The sequence below is a fragment of the Chiloscyllium plagiosum genome, chromosome 40 (genome assembly GCF_004010195.1).
Source record: "Chiloscyllium plagiosum isolate BGI_BamShark_2017 chromosome 40, ASM401019v2, whole genome shotgun sequence".
Taxonomy (NCBI): Eukaryota; Metazoa; Chordata; class Chondrichthyes; order Orectolobiformes; family Hemiscylliidae; genus Chiloscyllium; species Chiloscyllium plagiosum.
Genome location: NC_057749.1, coordinates 18,407,791 through 18,423,533, shown reverse-complemented (window position 1 = coordinate 18,423,533; position 15,743 = coordinate 18,407,791). Strand labels below are relative to the sequence as shown.

At 42.1% G+C, this 15,743-nt stretch overlaps 1 protein-coding gene across 11 annotated transcripts in view; it reads right to left on the bottom strand.

Moving 5' to 3' along the window:
• Window positions 1–15,743, bottom strand: part of LOC122542586 (zinc finger protein 609-like) — a 202,272-nt gene that overhangs the window by 110,420 nt on the left and 76,109 nt on the right. For 8 of the 11 annotated variants that reach the window (XM_043680510.1, XM_043680503.1, XM_043680505.1 and 5 more), the window contains exon 2: window positions 2,632–2,857. In XM_043680510.1, the coding sequence (XP_043536445.1) occupies window positions 2,632–2,857 (226 nt within the window). The remainder of the gene's footprint in view (window positions 1–2,631; window positions 2,858–15,743) is intronic. The other 3 variants (XM_043680504.1, XM_043680512.1, XM_043680514.1) reach the window with 1 other exon arrangement.

Here is a 15,743-nt window from a genome sequence, read left to right as displayed (position 1 = left end):
TTGTGGTACAATTTCTTTGGCTAACATGTTATGGCACCAACCAGAAAAAGTTATACGAGACCTGGTTTTGATCAATGAGGTAGGATTAATTGGTGACCTCACAATGAAAGCATCCCTGGGTAACAGCGACCATAATATGATTAAATTTTACACAGTTTAAGGGAGAGAAGTGTGGGTCCAAGACTATTTTATAGAGACACATGGGCAAACAGTCAACAGAATACTCCACAATGCACCGAACAGATACAGTCTAACAGATAATAAACATATTAATGGAAGACTTGTCATCTGTGATTAACTAAAAAAAGTCATAGATAGCATCAATCTCAAACAGATCACAGAGGACACGTATGAAGGTACTTGACAAGTTAGGTGACTGGACAGAACATAAAAAGGAGCAAAGAATTAAAAAGAGCAATAGGAAGAGAAAAATTAAAATGTAAGAGGAAGTTCACCAAAAATACCAAATCAGATAGGAAAGGTTTCATTAGATATTTAAAAAAGAAATGAACTTCAAAAAAGTGAGTGTTGGGTCTATTGAAAATGAGCTGGGGAATAGTAATGGTGGGTAAAAAGATGGCAGGTGAATGGTGTGGTATTTTGCATCAGTCTTTGCTACAGAGGACACAAGTAGCATGCTAGAAATAGCCGTAAATCAGGAATCGAAAGGGATGGAGGTACCCACAAAAATTACAATCACATGGGAAGTAGTACGGAGTGAACTGGTAGAACAGCAAGACTGACAATTTCACTCTAAGGTCCTAAGAAGTAGATTGTGAGATAGTTGATGTGTTAGCTTTAAATTTTCCTAAATTCATTAGATTCAGGAATACTCCTTTAGATTCGAAAATAACTAACTCCTTTATTCAAAAAAAAGGAAACCAGAGGCCAGTTGGCGTAACATCTGGCACAGCGAAAGTGTTAGGTGCTATTATTAAAGATGTTATAATAGGGCACTTGGATAAGTTTAAGGTATTCAGAAATTTATTAGAGTTCTTTGAAATAGACAGAGATTAACCAAAGGCTGTATTGTATTTCGATTTCCAGATTGCATTTGAGAAGGTGTCTCATCAAAGGTCATTGCAGAGAATAAAAGCACATGGTGGGGTAACTTTATAAAACTTAATTCACAGGATGTGGGCATCACTGGTTAGGACAGCATTCATGCCCATCCCTAATTATTCAGAGGGGTCGAGAGTCAACCACCAATATTTGGGACTGGAGTCACATGTCAGTCACACCAGGTAAAGATGACAATTTCCTTTTCCAAGATGGGTTTTTCCTGACAATCAACAATAGTTTTATGGTCAGCATTAAACTTTTAATTCCATATTTTTTTTAAAAGTTCAATTCGAATTCCATGATCTGTCATAAAAGGTGTCAAACCAGGTCCCCAGATTAATAGTGGTAACATATTGGCACAGAAAGATGCTTTCTGGCTAACACAAAGCAGAGAATAGGAATGGGAGCCTTCTTCAGACTGGCAGGATGGAACAAGTGGTTTATCAATTTTGGGGCCTCAACACTTTATAATTCATAAAAATGATTTGGATGAAGGGAAATTTGCTGATGAAGCAAACATAGGTAGGAAAGTGAGCTACAAAGAGGAGATAAGGAGACTACAAAGGGAATTGGGAAGGTTAAGCAAGTGGGCAAAGTTCTGGAAAATTGGGTATAATATCGGAAAGTATAAAATTGTCAATTTTGGCAGAAGGGATAAAAAAGCATACTATTTAAATCGTGAGAGAGTTTAGAGCTCTGAGGTGCAGGAATCTGGGTGTTCTGGCGTGTGAATTGCTATTGGTTTGTGTGCAGGAAAGCAAGTAGTCAGGGAAGCAAATCGAATATCATGTTTCATTGTGAGGGAAACTGATTGTAAAAATACAAAGATTATGCGTCAGTTACACAGGGCACTCATCAGACCACATCTGGAGTATTAGGTACAGTACCTAGTACGGTACTTACCGAATAATGTTAATGTGTTGAAAGCACTTCAGAGAAGGTTTCCTAGATTAATACCTGGAATAAACCAACTTCCTTATGAGGAAAGACTATGGAGCATAGACTTGTATCCCTGAGCGTTTATAGAGTCAAAGGTGACTTACTTGAAACACACAAGATCCTGAAAGGACTGTGTGGATACGGAAAGATTTTCACCTCTTGTGGGAGAAGCTAGAACTAGGCGGTCATTGTTTAAAAATAAGGGACTGCCCATTTAGGTCATACATGAGTGGGGAAAAAAATCTAAGGACTGAGTGTCTTTGGAATTCCCTTCCTCAAAAAGCAATGGCTGCACAATCTTTGAAAATATTTAAAGGCAGAGATTGATAGATTTTTGGTGCCCAAGATTATCTGCAGTATGCAGAGTTGAAGTTAAAATCATATCAGCTGTGATTTTATTGAATGGCAGAGCAGAATCGAAGGACCAAGTGGCCTACTCCTGTTCCTTGTCCATACGTCATATATTCCAGGTTCAGTCAGTACAGAATAAGAGAACTGTTATGGTGCAGAAGGCATGACGTTTGCACCACCCTCCAAAAGGGCATGACTTCCTCAATGAAAATTAAAGGTTCTTTCAATGCAATAACAACTCTAAATACCAAGGAATCTCATAAATTGTTATTTTCTTACCATCCTCCGTTTCCTGCCAGACAATCCCTTCGAGATTGACACTTGTCCCTGGTTCACAGGGCCCTAGGCATTCAGGCTCTGTTGCGAGTCCAACGTCACAGGTATTGACTGCAATGGAACGGGTGCGGACCATGATCTGCTCCACAGGGGAAGCAACGCCACTACTGACGGGAGGCAGAAGATGAAGGGGTGGGGGAGCCGGTGTGGAGGCAGGGGAGTCCATCTGCTGGGAAACAAAAGTTGAACAAGCATTAATCATGAGTAATCACTCCTTCATACATATTTTAAATGCTATTGTCATGCCAGCTTAGATTCCAGGGCTTCAACAAGCTGCAAACAAAATACCTACATATATCAGGAGCACCCTGGTGAGAAATAAATATAAAAACACGAGAACAGTTTCATAATCCATGACCTTGCAGCTACAACATTAAGGCACTGAATTCTCAATGCAGAAATTAGAAAGATTTACTCACATTCACAACTGGCCTTCCACTGTGGAATAGTTTCAATCAAAATCAAGCCCCCCCCCCCCATCAAGATGCTTACAGAAACATTTGAAGAATGAGCTACATCACTCGTTCTCTGCCTTCCCCAACACCCTCCGCCCACCCTGAGGCAGCCAATTCAGACTCTCAAAACCAGACGTAAAGTTATTTACATCCTGCATTGTTGTGCAGTCTTTAGGAATTGAAATTCTAGGACACTCCTGACTCCAACTCTGGAAATAACATGATAGGGAGATTAGAAGAGTGAATGCTTCAATCAATGGTTATAAAAATGCTGCAGCTGTGGGAGAAACGAGCCTCTTCAATTGGATTCCTTTTGACTGGGTTGGGATATCTGGTCGGCATGGACGGGTTGAACCGAAGGGTCTGTTTCCATGCTGTACACCTCTATGACTATCAATCAGATAACAATGTCAGAACTATATATTATTTCAATGGAGAAAGACTGCAGAAAGCTACAGAACCGAGGGATTTGGAAGTCCCCAACCATGAGTTACACAAAGCTAGCATCCAAAGACAGTGGATAATAGAGAAGGCAAACAGAAAGTCAGTGTTTACTTCAAATGGAATGGAGTGTAAAAGTTGGGAGATATTACTCAAACTACATGAGACACTAGTCAGACCACTACAAGAATTCTATAGTTTCTGGGTCCCTTATCCAAGGAAAGGTATGCTAACACTGGAGGCCCTCCACGGCATGTTCACTTCACTGATAACAAGTAGGAAAGGTAGGTAAAAACAAGGGCTGTAGATGCTGGTAACCAGAGTCTAGATTAGAGTGGTGCTGGAAAAGCACAGCTGGTCAGGCAGCATCTGAGGAGCAGGAAAATCGACGTTTCGGGCAAAAGCCATTCATCAGGATTAGAGGCAAGGTGCCTGCAGAGTGGAGAGATAAATAAGAGGGGGTGGTAATGGGGAGAAAGTAGCATAAGAGTACAATGGGTGAATGGGGGTGGAGATGAAGGTGATAGGTCAGAGAGGAGGGTAGAGAGGATAGGTGGAAAGGAAGATAGGCAGGTAGGACAGGTCATGAGGACAGTGCTGAGCTGGAAGGTTGGTGCTGGGGTGAGGTGGGGGAAAGGGGAAATGAGGAAACAAGTAGGAAAGGGCTGTCTCATGGAAAGGTTGGGTAGATTGCACCTGGACCCACTGGAATATAGAAGAACAAGAGGCAACCTTACTGACACCCTGGTGTCAGTATAAAATTCTTTGGGGTGTTGACAGGGTATTTGTGGAAAGGCTGCTTCCCCTTCTGGGAGAGTCTAGGACCAGAGGGCTTAACTCTGTAGTTCTAACATCTCTCATCCTGATGAGTACAAAGCAAGATTAAAAAAATCCTTCATGTTGCAAAATAATGTTACAAGCTTCATGTCTTAGCAAGCAGACATAATTAGTGACTTCAAAATTTTCCCACCCACACTGCAGCCATCAGCTCCAGGCTGGGCACCATTCAAAATGACTCAAGTCGCCAAGTATGATTGAGAGATGTTAGCAAAATATTTAACTGTAGCAAAGAGCACAATCACATCTAATTCAGTCCTCACCAGAGGTCCCTGCATATTAGACTTGCAAAATTGGGACAGGAACCCTGGTTTGGTATTCAAACAGAATCAGCTAACTCAAACTTGAGATAGAGTCAGTTCTGTACAACCCGGAAAAAGATCCTTCAGCCCAAATCATTCATGCTGACCACACATCTTAAATTAATCTAGTCCCATTTGCCAGTATTTGGCCCATTTCCCTCTAAACCCTTCCTATCCTTGCACCCATCCAAAGGCCTTTTAAATGTTGTAATTGTACCAGCCTCCACCTCTTCCGCTGACAGCTCATGCTCACTTTAAATCTATGTCCTCTACTTTTGGACTTGCCCAGCCCAGAGAAAAGACCTTGGTTATTCACCCTATCCATGCCCCTCACGATTTTACAACATCGGCCTCCAATATTCGAGGGAAAGTAGCCCCAGTCTATTCAGCATCTCCCTATAGCTCAAACCCTCCAACCCTGGCACCATCCTTGAGAGGTGGCATGGTGGCTCAGTGGTTAGCACTGCTGCCTCACAATGCCAGGGACCTGGGTTCGATTCCAGCCTCAGGTGACTGTCTGTGTGGAGTTTGCTCAATGTCCCCATGTCTGCACGGGTTTGCTCCCACAGTCCAAAGACGTGCAGGTTAGGTGAATTGGCCATGCTAAATTGCCCAGAGTGTTCAGGGGTGTGCAGGTTAGGTGCATTAATCAGGGGTAAATGTAGGGGAATGGCTCTGGGTGGAATACTCTTCAGAGAGTTGGTATGGACTTGGAGGGTCAAATGGCCTGTTTCCACACTGTAGGGATTTGATGAAATCTTTTCTTCAACCTTTCAAGTTTAACATCTTTCCAATAGGGAGACCAGAATTAATCGCAATATTCCAAAAGTGGCCTAACGAAGGTCCTGTACAGGCACAACATAAGCTCCCAACTCCTATACTCAACGCAATGACGAATAAAGGCAAGTCTTTCCACTTAGAAAGGCTCACTATCTTAACCAATTAAAGTATCAGGGTAATATCTTTATGATGTGGGGAACACAATTATTTCAAACATTCAGCTGCGCTCACTGTTTAAGAGAAAGCATTCCATTGAATGACCATCAGAAAATATTTGGTTAAAAATCACACAATACCAGTTTATAGTCCAACTATATTTGGAAACAACCTGGTGTCATGTGATTTTTAACTTTGTACACCCCAGTCCAACACCAGCACCTCCAAATCAGAAAATATTTGAAAAGCAATCAGAGCTTCTCAAGTGTGTGGTGCTAATACTGAGCTTTCACAGTCAGTCATTCAGTAAAATACACATTCCCCTTACACTATTTCGAGCACAATGCAAGTCTTTTAAAATACAAACAGGCGAGTTCCATGTTTGCATAATCCTGGGAGGGTTGCTATGCTGAAAGAGTGCTCCCTGTTCAGGTTCTTTAACAGCACAATCTAAGGAATTCTTCAGAAAAATGTGGCATGGTAACTGCTGGTCTAATTACCCAGCAAGACAGGCCAGGTCTGTTTTCAATGTTATTTTGTTTTGTTACAAAATGCCTGCAGATCTTAGCTATGATATTTCCTGGGAAGTAACCATCTCTGACCACAGTCCAATGTTAACCAGTAAAGTGCATGCATGCATCAAGAAATCATTATAGGACTTACTGGTGAGGGAAGGCCAATCAATGCTTCAGGTTTGCTCTGACATTCGGTAATATCAAAGCTGACCCAATTGTGGGCTCAACTCTGCCTTCTAGCCCATCACACATAATCTATGATCCTCTTGTCTATCAAATCAGACAGGATGTCAGTCCACAGCCAAAACACATTGCTGACCCCCCAATCCTTTGGACAAGATGTCAGAGTTCAACCAGTAAGTCTCCATCAGAAACTGAGTTTGAAAATACAACCGAAGAAAGCAGTACAAGCTGCTTGAACAATGGACCAACAGAAACAGTTTGGAAAGAGGGTTACTCCATCAACATCAATACAAAATGAGAACACAGATTCATCCCAATACGTGGCACAAGTTGTTTTTGATTCAAACTCAAAATAACCAAAAGTTGCCTCCACAGCCACACCTTATTCTGTCCATTAAGTCTACACTGCATTGTCCAAAGTGGTTCTCAACTTTCAAGAGCTTGCACTGTCGTATTTCAGGCAGATGACTCCCAGCACCAAACTGACTTTTATAGTGATGGTTATCCCAGAGTTTCCTCTACCTGGCTAATGCTAGGTGAATCTTCCAGTCTTGGTTAAACTCTCACAAACTTGATTTATTTCATTAGAGCTTTTAATTACAGCATTCTTTAATGTGACCATTAAAGCTCTCGCCCACATTCTGCAAAGAAGTTTGCTGCACCTCTCTCTCTCTGCACTCTGTTAAAATTCTTGCTAACTTTAGTTGGAGGGGTTCAGTGATACACAAGGAAAGCCTACAACCAATCCAAAAATGTTTCCTGCTGATTCTTCCACACTCATAAGTCCAAGGCTCCACAATAACATAAATCACATGGCTTTGTATGCAAGCAGAAGTGCTAACTGTCTAGCCTTTAGACTTCCATTCAATCTTGGAATTAAGTAGCCAGTTTAAAGTCTAATTGTGTATAATACCTCACATACTTCCCTGGAACCTGGAGACTAATTGTATGGCCACTCTCAGCAGAGCTGCTCAGATTTACTAGAATGGGTTATGGGATCAGCATTTTGGCTACAGGTTGAGGCTGGTGAATCTGGAGTTGCTCTCCTTGGTAAGAGTGTACAGGATTATGGCAGGTTGATAAATATAAACCTCCATTAGCTGATAAGACAAAAACACAGAGCACAGATTTAAAGACTTGAGCACTGGATGGCTTAAAAAGGGAAATTGGATACATACTTGAGAGAAGGAAATATTTGGGTTTCTGGGAATATAATAAGATCAACCATCTGGATGGTTCCACAGAGCCAGCAGGAATTAAACGAGTAAAATTTCCTGCTCCTGCACCACAATGACTGTGAATCTGAGCTACTGATCGAGTATACTGTTCAAAGTAAACTCAATATTGTACTGGAAAAAGCCCAAGCAGCTAACAATGCTTCAAATCCATTAAAGCATTTGTACTTAACAACTAATTGTGAATACAAGAATACTGGCCATTCTACAGCATCAGCACTGTCAAAGAATGCTCAGCCATTTCAGTACATCTTGAAGATAGCAGGTGCCTGTATAAACCTGACAGCCATTTCACTTATAGGTCCCCTTGAAAGAGATCCAAAGTTTTTTTTTGGAAACTTTGAGGAAGTCAATACAAGAAACAATGTAGTGATTGTTTAATGTTGCAAACATCTGGGACAAATATGGCAACATTTTAACTTTCCCTGGTCATAGCTGGCACTAATGAAAGGGCACTTTCCCCCAAAACATGCTGGTTTATTTCAAGACACAGATGCTGGTGTTACAATTCAGTTAGTTTCCAATCCCCTTAGTTTCCAATCCCCTGCTTAAAGCTAAGTCAGCTTCGGGGCAACTGTAAAACTGAAACTTAACCTCCTGCATAAAGTTTATGGGAAAATATGCTGTAGATTGGATAATACATTGAATTCTCCAATTTCAAATAATCTTCCCACACATCACCCAGCTCCCTTTCCAGCCCCTCCCCCTCCCTTCCATTCCTCCTACTGACCTTTCCTTCAAGCTACCAACCAGATTCGTTCCATCCATTGACCAATCAGGTTGTACCCAACACCTGTGTTCACCCATCACTATCTCACCATTTTACCCCATTTCACCCCCCAACCCACTCCACCCCACCCCCAGTCCTGAAGAAGGGTTATACCCGAAATGTCAACTTCTCCACCTCCTGATGCTGCCTGGCTTGCTGTGTTCTTCCAGCCTCCTGTTCTAGCCTACATCTGAATCCAGACCCACTTAACTGCTCTCTGAAATGGCTAAGCAAGCCCCTCTGTTCAAGGGCAATTAGGAATGGGTGACAAACATTGGCCTTACCAATGTTCCATGATATACTTAGAAATGGAGTTTGAGAAAGAAGTGGTAGGTTTTCAGAAAAGGAGGAGATAAGTGGTGGTAGTGTGTTTTTTTTTTGGGAGGGGGTTAGGTAGGAAATTTCCAAGGTTAGTCCTTGGCAGCTGAGACAAGATCGCCTATGACTGAGCAAGTGAAATCAGAAATGTGCAAGAGGCTAGACTGGAGTGGTGAGATTATCAAAGAGGGTAGACAAAGATGTACGGGGGGGGGTGAGTTTCAAAAATATTGAAGAGTGACACTGCATGGAAAACAGAAGCTCATCTAGTGGGGCAGGTGACCTTATTGAATACTCACTAGGTGCGAATTTCAAATGTACATTCATTAAAGTAAAAATGGAGGTTATTTTTTTTTAAAGTGCCAGAACAATAGTGATAGAAGATTCTATCATAAGAGAAACAGTCAAGCATTTCCGCAGCAGTGTCTGTGACATCAGTATAACACGTTGTCATGGTTAAGAATGTCACAGGGCAAACAAAAGGGAGAAAGCGATAGCCAGAAGGTGTAGTCCACTTTGGTATTAACAACTTAAGAGGGATGAGGTCAGCAAGCAGAATATAGGGAGTGTCACAAAGCTACTCCCTTTTTTTTTCCTAAAAGCTGTCTTGGCTCAAGGAGACTCTGTCCTTGATTTTTTTTCAGAGAGGTAATAAACCAGGCCGGGCTCCGATTAGTCTGGTTTGGTACAGAGATGTAAAAGGATTTTGAGAGGCTTTTTGCTTATATGTAAACAGATGAGACTTCAGGCCAAAGTGGCCATGTTTTAGAAGTGACCGGTATAAAGATAGGGGAGTGGTCAGCTCTCTAGCTGAGCTGACCAATTTAGTTGAGTCTGAACTGGTGAGGAGTTCAACAGTGAGCTGTGTGGAAACTCTCTTTCTGCCCTTCAACTTCAACCTGTAAACATGTGTTCCATTTATACTGGGTTTTAAAGGGAGTTTGCTTAATGGGACTGTTCTGTATATTCAGAACAGCATAACTGTCTAATTTGGATACACTGAGTTCTACAGGGGTTCTTTATTCTGTTCTTTGTGTTTTAATGTGTAGTTTTGTGAATAAACTTTTGTCTAGTAGTCAACCTAGCTAACTTACTCTGGGTAATTTTCACTGTACACTTACCGAAACAAATTGCAAAGCTATAGTCTGGGGCTGCCTGCTTAAGAATGTTCTGAGTGGTCTGGCCTAGTCCATAACAGGACACAGGAAATAAAAGGCAGGAACTCAAAAGTAGTCTTCACAGGATTACTCCTAGTGCTATTTGCTAACCACAAATAGGAGAACAAACCAAATGAACATCCAACTGGAGGCTTTGTATAGGAAAGAGGGATTCAGACATTCCTCTGACTCTGGGGAGGCTCTGAAGACGGGTCACTGGACTCAAAAAGTTAACTCTGCTTTCTCTCCACAGATGCTGCCAGACTAGAGTTTCTTCAGCCATTTCTGTTATTGGTTATTTCAGATCTCCAGCATCTGCAGTTGTTTTATTCCAGGGAAGATGGGACTGGTAAAAGATGGGCTGGTTGCAGGGCCAGGGCTGTTACTCTCACGGAGGTGTTCACTAGCATAACGATGGAGGGTTTAAACTAGTGCAGCAGGGAGGTGAGAAACCAAGTGGAAGAAACAAAAAAGGAAATGAAAGACAGTGAAATAGAAAGCAAAGATAAAAAGCGGAAGAAACAAAGCTCAGCAACAAATAGGGCTAGAGTGCAAGGCATGTCGATTTGACCATTATACACAGGTGCAAATGTACTATTTCTGAATACAAAAAGCATTCACAATAAGATAGATGAATTAACAATGCAAACAGTTGCAAATGGATACAATATGATAATGATTACAGAGACAGCTGGGAACTGAACATTCAAGGTTATTCAATCTTTGGGATGGATAGGCAAAGCGGAAAAGAAAGTTGGGTGGTTGGGTGTTAAGTCAGCACAGCAGTGAGAAATAGTAGTGGCACCGGAAATCTAGATATACAATCAGAGCAAAGAAGCAACAATGGGCAAAGAACATTAGGATTTGACTATATGTGTCCAAACAGGAGAGAAAAGGCAAGGGGTAGCATTATGTAGGAACCCAAGATACATGTAACAAGGACACTACTACAGCACCCAAAGGTGCTGATAAGCTACATACAGACTGAGCAAACCACATTAGGAATAACATGTGGCAGATGAATTCCTGACGTGTACAAAATGGGTTGGAGGCAGTATCTTATGAGCAGGCGCTCCTCGATTTGGTTGTGTGCAATGAGAAGGTGTTAATTAATAATCGCGTTGAGAGAGGCCCTTTGGGGAAAAGTAATCATAACATGATAGAATTCATCACTGGAACAGAAAGTGAAGTGGTCCAATTGAATACTACCTAAACAAAGGAAAACCTTTGTGTAACTTCATGATAAGGCATGACACGAGGGAGAGTTACTGTTTAAAGAACACTGCTTTCAGGCAAAGGGCTACAACAGTACAAGTGGCCCATCCTTGGTTAACAAAATACATTAATGACAGTACCAGATCTAAAGAGGAATCCCCAGAATTGTTAGAAAACTAGAGTCTATTGGAAGGAGGAACTGGAGGAAATTAGCATTAGCAAAAAAAAAATTCCAGAGAAATTGGGACTGGAAAAACTCCCTGGGACCCACATCTACATCCAACAAAAGAAGATGGTCATGGAAATAGTGAGTGCACCGTTGTCATGTCCCAAGATTCTACAATGGTCTTGGTGGACAGGAGGGTGGCAAAAGTAATGTCGCTATTTAAACAAGGAAGCAAACCAGTACTGTGGACTGGCAAAGAGAAAGTGAAGACTGCAGATGATGGAGATCAGAGTCAAAAAGAGTGGCACTGGAAAAACCCAGGTCAGGCAGCATCCCAGATACAGGAGATTCGACGTTTTAGGCATAAGGCCTTCATCAGGAATGCCCAAAACGTCGAATCGCCTGTTCCTCGGATGCTGCCTGACCTGCTGGGTTCTTCCAGTGCCCCACTTTTTGACTATAAACTGGCTAGTCTAACATCAGCAGCAAGGAAAAATCTGGAGTCTATCATAAAGGATGCCGTAATAGGACATTAAGAAAATACCAACAGTGAGACACAAAATCAATATGGATTGTCAGAAGGGTAAGTGTGTTTGGTAAACTGACAAGTTTTCTGAGGATGTACTGAGTAAAATAGATCAGAGAGAACCAGTGGATGAAGTGTATTTGTATTTTCAGATAGTTTTTGGTAAAGTTCAACGCAAGAGGTTTTTGTGTAAAATCGAAGCACATGGGATTGGTGCGAATATTCTGGCATGGACTGAGAAAGGAAATAGATCGGAAAAAATGTGTTTTTTATTTGGAGTGGAAGGTGGGTTACCACAGCAATCAGCGCTAAGGCCTCAGCTCTTCACAATATTTATGAAAGCTTTGGATGGGGGAAATCAAGTGTAATATTTCCACGTTTGCTGAAGACACAAATGTTAATGGGAGTGAGAGTGGCAAGAAGGACATAAAGATATTGCAGGGTGATTTAATCAAGTTGAGGGAGTGGGCAAACACAGTATAAAGTCAATTAATGTGAAGCTTTGGTAGGAAGGACAGAGTGGCAGATTATTATTTAAATGGTGATACACGGGAAAAGGTTGATGTACAAAGGGACATGGGTAAAAACAATGACTGCAGATGCTGGAAACCAGATTCTGGATTAGAGTGGTGCTGGAAAAGCACAGCAGTTCAGGCAGCATCCGAGGAGCAGGAAAATCGACGTTTCGGGCAAAAGGTGATAGGTCAGAGGGGAGGGTGGAGTGGATAGGTGGAAAGAAAGATAGGCAGGTAGGACAAGTCATGGGGATGGTGCTGAGCTGGAAGTTTGGAACTGGGGTGAGATGGGGGGAGGGGAAATGAGGAAACTGTTGAAGTCCACATTGATGCCCTGGGGTTGAAGTGTTCCAAGGCAGAAGATGAGGCCCAGGACCTCCATGGCGTCGGGTGGTGAGGGAACGGCGGAGGAGGCCCAGGACCTCCATATCCTCGGCAGAGTGGGAGGGGGAGTTGAAATGTTGGGCCACAGGGCGGTGTGCTTGATTGGTGCGGATGTCCCAGAGATGTTCCCTAAAGCACTCTGCTAGGAGGCTTCCAGTCTCCCCAATGTAGAGGAGACCGCATCGGGAGCAACGAATACAATAAATGATATTGGTGGATGTGCAGGTAAAACTTTGATGGATGTGGAAGGCTCCTTTAGGGCCTTGGATGGAGGTGAGGGAGGAGGTGTGGGCGTAGGTTTTGCAATTCCTGCAGGGAAAGGTGCCAGGATGGAGGGTGGGTTGTTGGGGGTCGTGGACCTGACCAGGTAGTCACGGACATGGAAACTGCTCATAGAAAGTAAGCAGTTAGGGAGTCAAATGGTATGTTCGCCTTCCTTGCAGGAGGGTTTCAGTATAAGAGCTAGGAAGTCTTGCTGCAGCTTTACTGAGCCTTGGTGAAACCACACCTGAAGGGTCATGTGTAGTTTTAATCTCCTAACTGCCGAAAACATAGAAGTGCCATAGAGGGAGTACAGCAATGATTCACCAGACTGAGTTCTGAGATGGCAGGTTTCTCTTACAAGGAGAGATGGGGTCAACTAGGCTTACATTATTGAGAGTTTCAAAGAATAAGAAGGAATCTCTTTGAAATACATAATTTTTGACAGGGCTGGACAGACTGGATGCATGGGATCATGTTTCCCCCAGCCGTGGGTTCCAGAACAAGGGGTTATGGCCTCAGCATACACACTAAGCCATGTGGACTGAGATGAGGAGACATTTCTTCACTCAGATGGTGGTGAACTTACGGAATTCTCTACCACAGAAGGCTGTGGAGGTGAAGGCACAGAATAAGAAGGAAACAGACACATTTCTAGAAGCTAAAGATATCAAAGGATACGAGAAAAGAACTGGAATATGGCATTGAGATGGAGGCTTAGCAACAATCATGTTGAATGGCGGAGTGAGCCCGATGGGCCAATGCCCCATTTTCAAAGTTCCTGTCCTCCTTGGATACATGGGTGGAGCCAGAAGATTGCAAAATTGTAAGAGCCAAATCCTGTCTAGGAAAAGGTGTAAAGATAAACTGCAGGCCAATACGTTCACTGCAGTGTTCGGAAAGATATTAGAAACTATAATCTTGAACAAAATTTATTGTCACGTGGACAACTGCAAGTTATTGGGGGAAGAGTCAGCACAGATTTGTCATGGGCAACTTGTGTTTGGGTATTCTGAAGACACAACAGGGTGCGCTGATTAGAGTAATGCAGTTGCTGTAATGTATATGAACCTCTTAAAGACCATTGATAAAATGAATCAACAGATCCATTGGTAAAAATGTATCCCATGGAACAAAGGTGACAGCAACTGAATGGATCCAAATCAGTTACGTGACGTGAATCAGAGAGTGATGGTGACCAGATGCTTTGGAGACTAGGAGGCAGTTTATGGCCGCATTCCCCAGGGATATAGTGTTAGGATCCTTGCTTTTCCTGGTCAAATCTTAATGACTTGGATGAACAGGGCACAGTTTAAAAATTTGTCAACGACACAAACTTTGGAAGTATTGTACACTCTGAGGCGAATACAGGAGAACTTCAATATGTCACAGGTTGGTAGAACAGGCAGACAAGCGGCAAATTAAATTTAATGCATTTACTTTCTCTCTCTGTGCTTTGTCAAGACTGATAATTTTAAACACAATCTATTCAAATCCTATCAAATCTCTTCTACATCATCTCTTCACCAAAGGAAAAGCCCAGCTTCTCCAATCTATCCATATAACTAAAGGTCATCATCCTGGAGCCATTTTTCTGAATCTTATCGGTACTCTTTCAAAGACCTTTGTATCCTTCCTAAAGAATGGTCTACTTGTGGCCAAACCAGTTTCATACATGTTTGTCACAACTTGCTTTCTTTTGTATTCTGAACCTCAATCTGGAAACCCCAGGATACTGTATGGTTTATTCGTGTCTTTCCAAAACTATCCCACCACTGTCAATGCTATGCAGACAATGTTCCTGCACTCTATTAAAAACCATACCTTTCCTTGCTCTATCAAAACAAGTCATCTCACACTAAAATTCATTTGCCTGTAATTCGCTATGAGGTTTCGCTGCTTCCTCTAGGGGCAATTGGAGCTTTCAAGATTGAGATGGATAACCTTTTGCTCGGTAAAGGGATTAAGGGATGCATAGTTAAGGCAGAGGAATGTGGTTGGGTTAAGATCAGCCATGATCTAACAAAATGGTGGAGCAGCCTTAAGGAATTGAGTGGCCTTCTCCAGTTCCTGCAAGTCTGCCTGTAGTGGATACTGGACAAATATCAGAGGAATACCACAGAACTTAGGTTAAACATTATTTCTCACCCACTCGCCCAACTCGTGACTAACACTACTTAACCTTTTTTCCTATTTACACAGTTAGAAGGTTCTCAAATACTTGATTTTAACTCGGAATGCCTTTTGAAGGCTTGGAATGCAGCCGTATATTAGAAACCCCTAGGTGCATTAACTGTCAAAATACTGAGCGATTCATTTGCGGTATGAACGTGCGTATATTGGTTTTGGACAAAACATGTGGATTTCTATCTAAGTGGTCTGTCTGGAAATTTCTCAAATGTAAACCAGACGTCAAAATTCTGGTTTATATAACTGAAGCTCGTCTCCACCCCAATTTACTTCTGTATCCTAGCTGTGAGAAGATTTAAACAAACAAAGATGATGCAAGCTCTCAGAAAACTTCCATCACTGGTAAAAGCAAAGATCAGACCCCAACCTGTGACCACCACTGGCATCACAATCCCAATTTAGGGACACAGCAAGTTAATGGGCTGGATATTTTGAGTCATCTGGCATGTCCCATTTTCTTAAATATTCCCTTCCACAATATCATACCCAAACATATATTTTTCTCCAGGTACTGGATGTAAGTTTGCTCACTGAGCTAGAAAGTTCATTTTCAGACGTTTTGTCATCATTCTAGGTAACATCAGTGAGCCTCCGGATGAAGCGACTAATGGTGTAGCCTGCTTTCTTTTATATGTTTAGGTTTCCTTGGG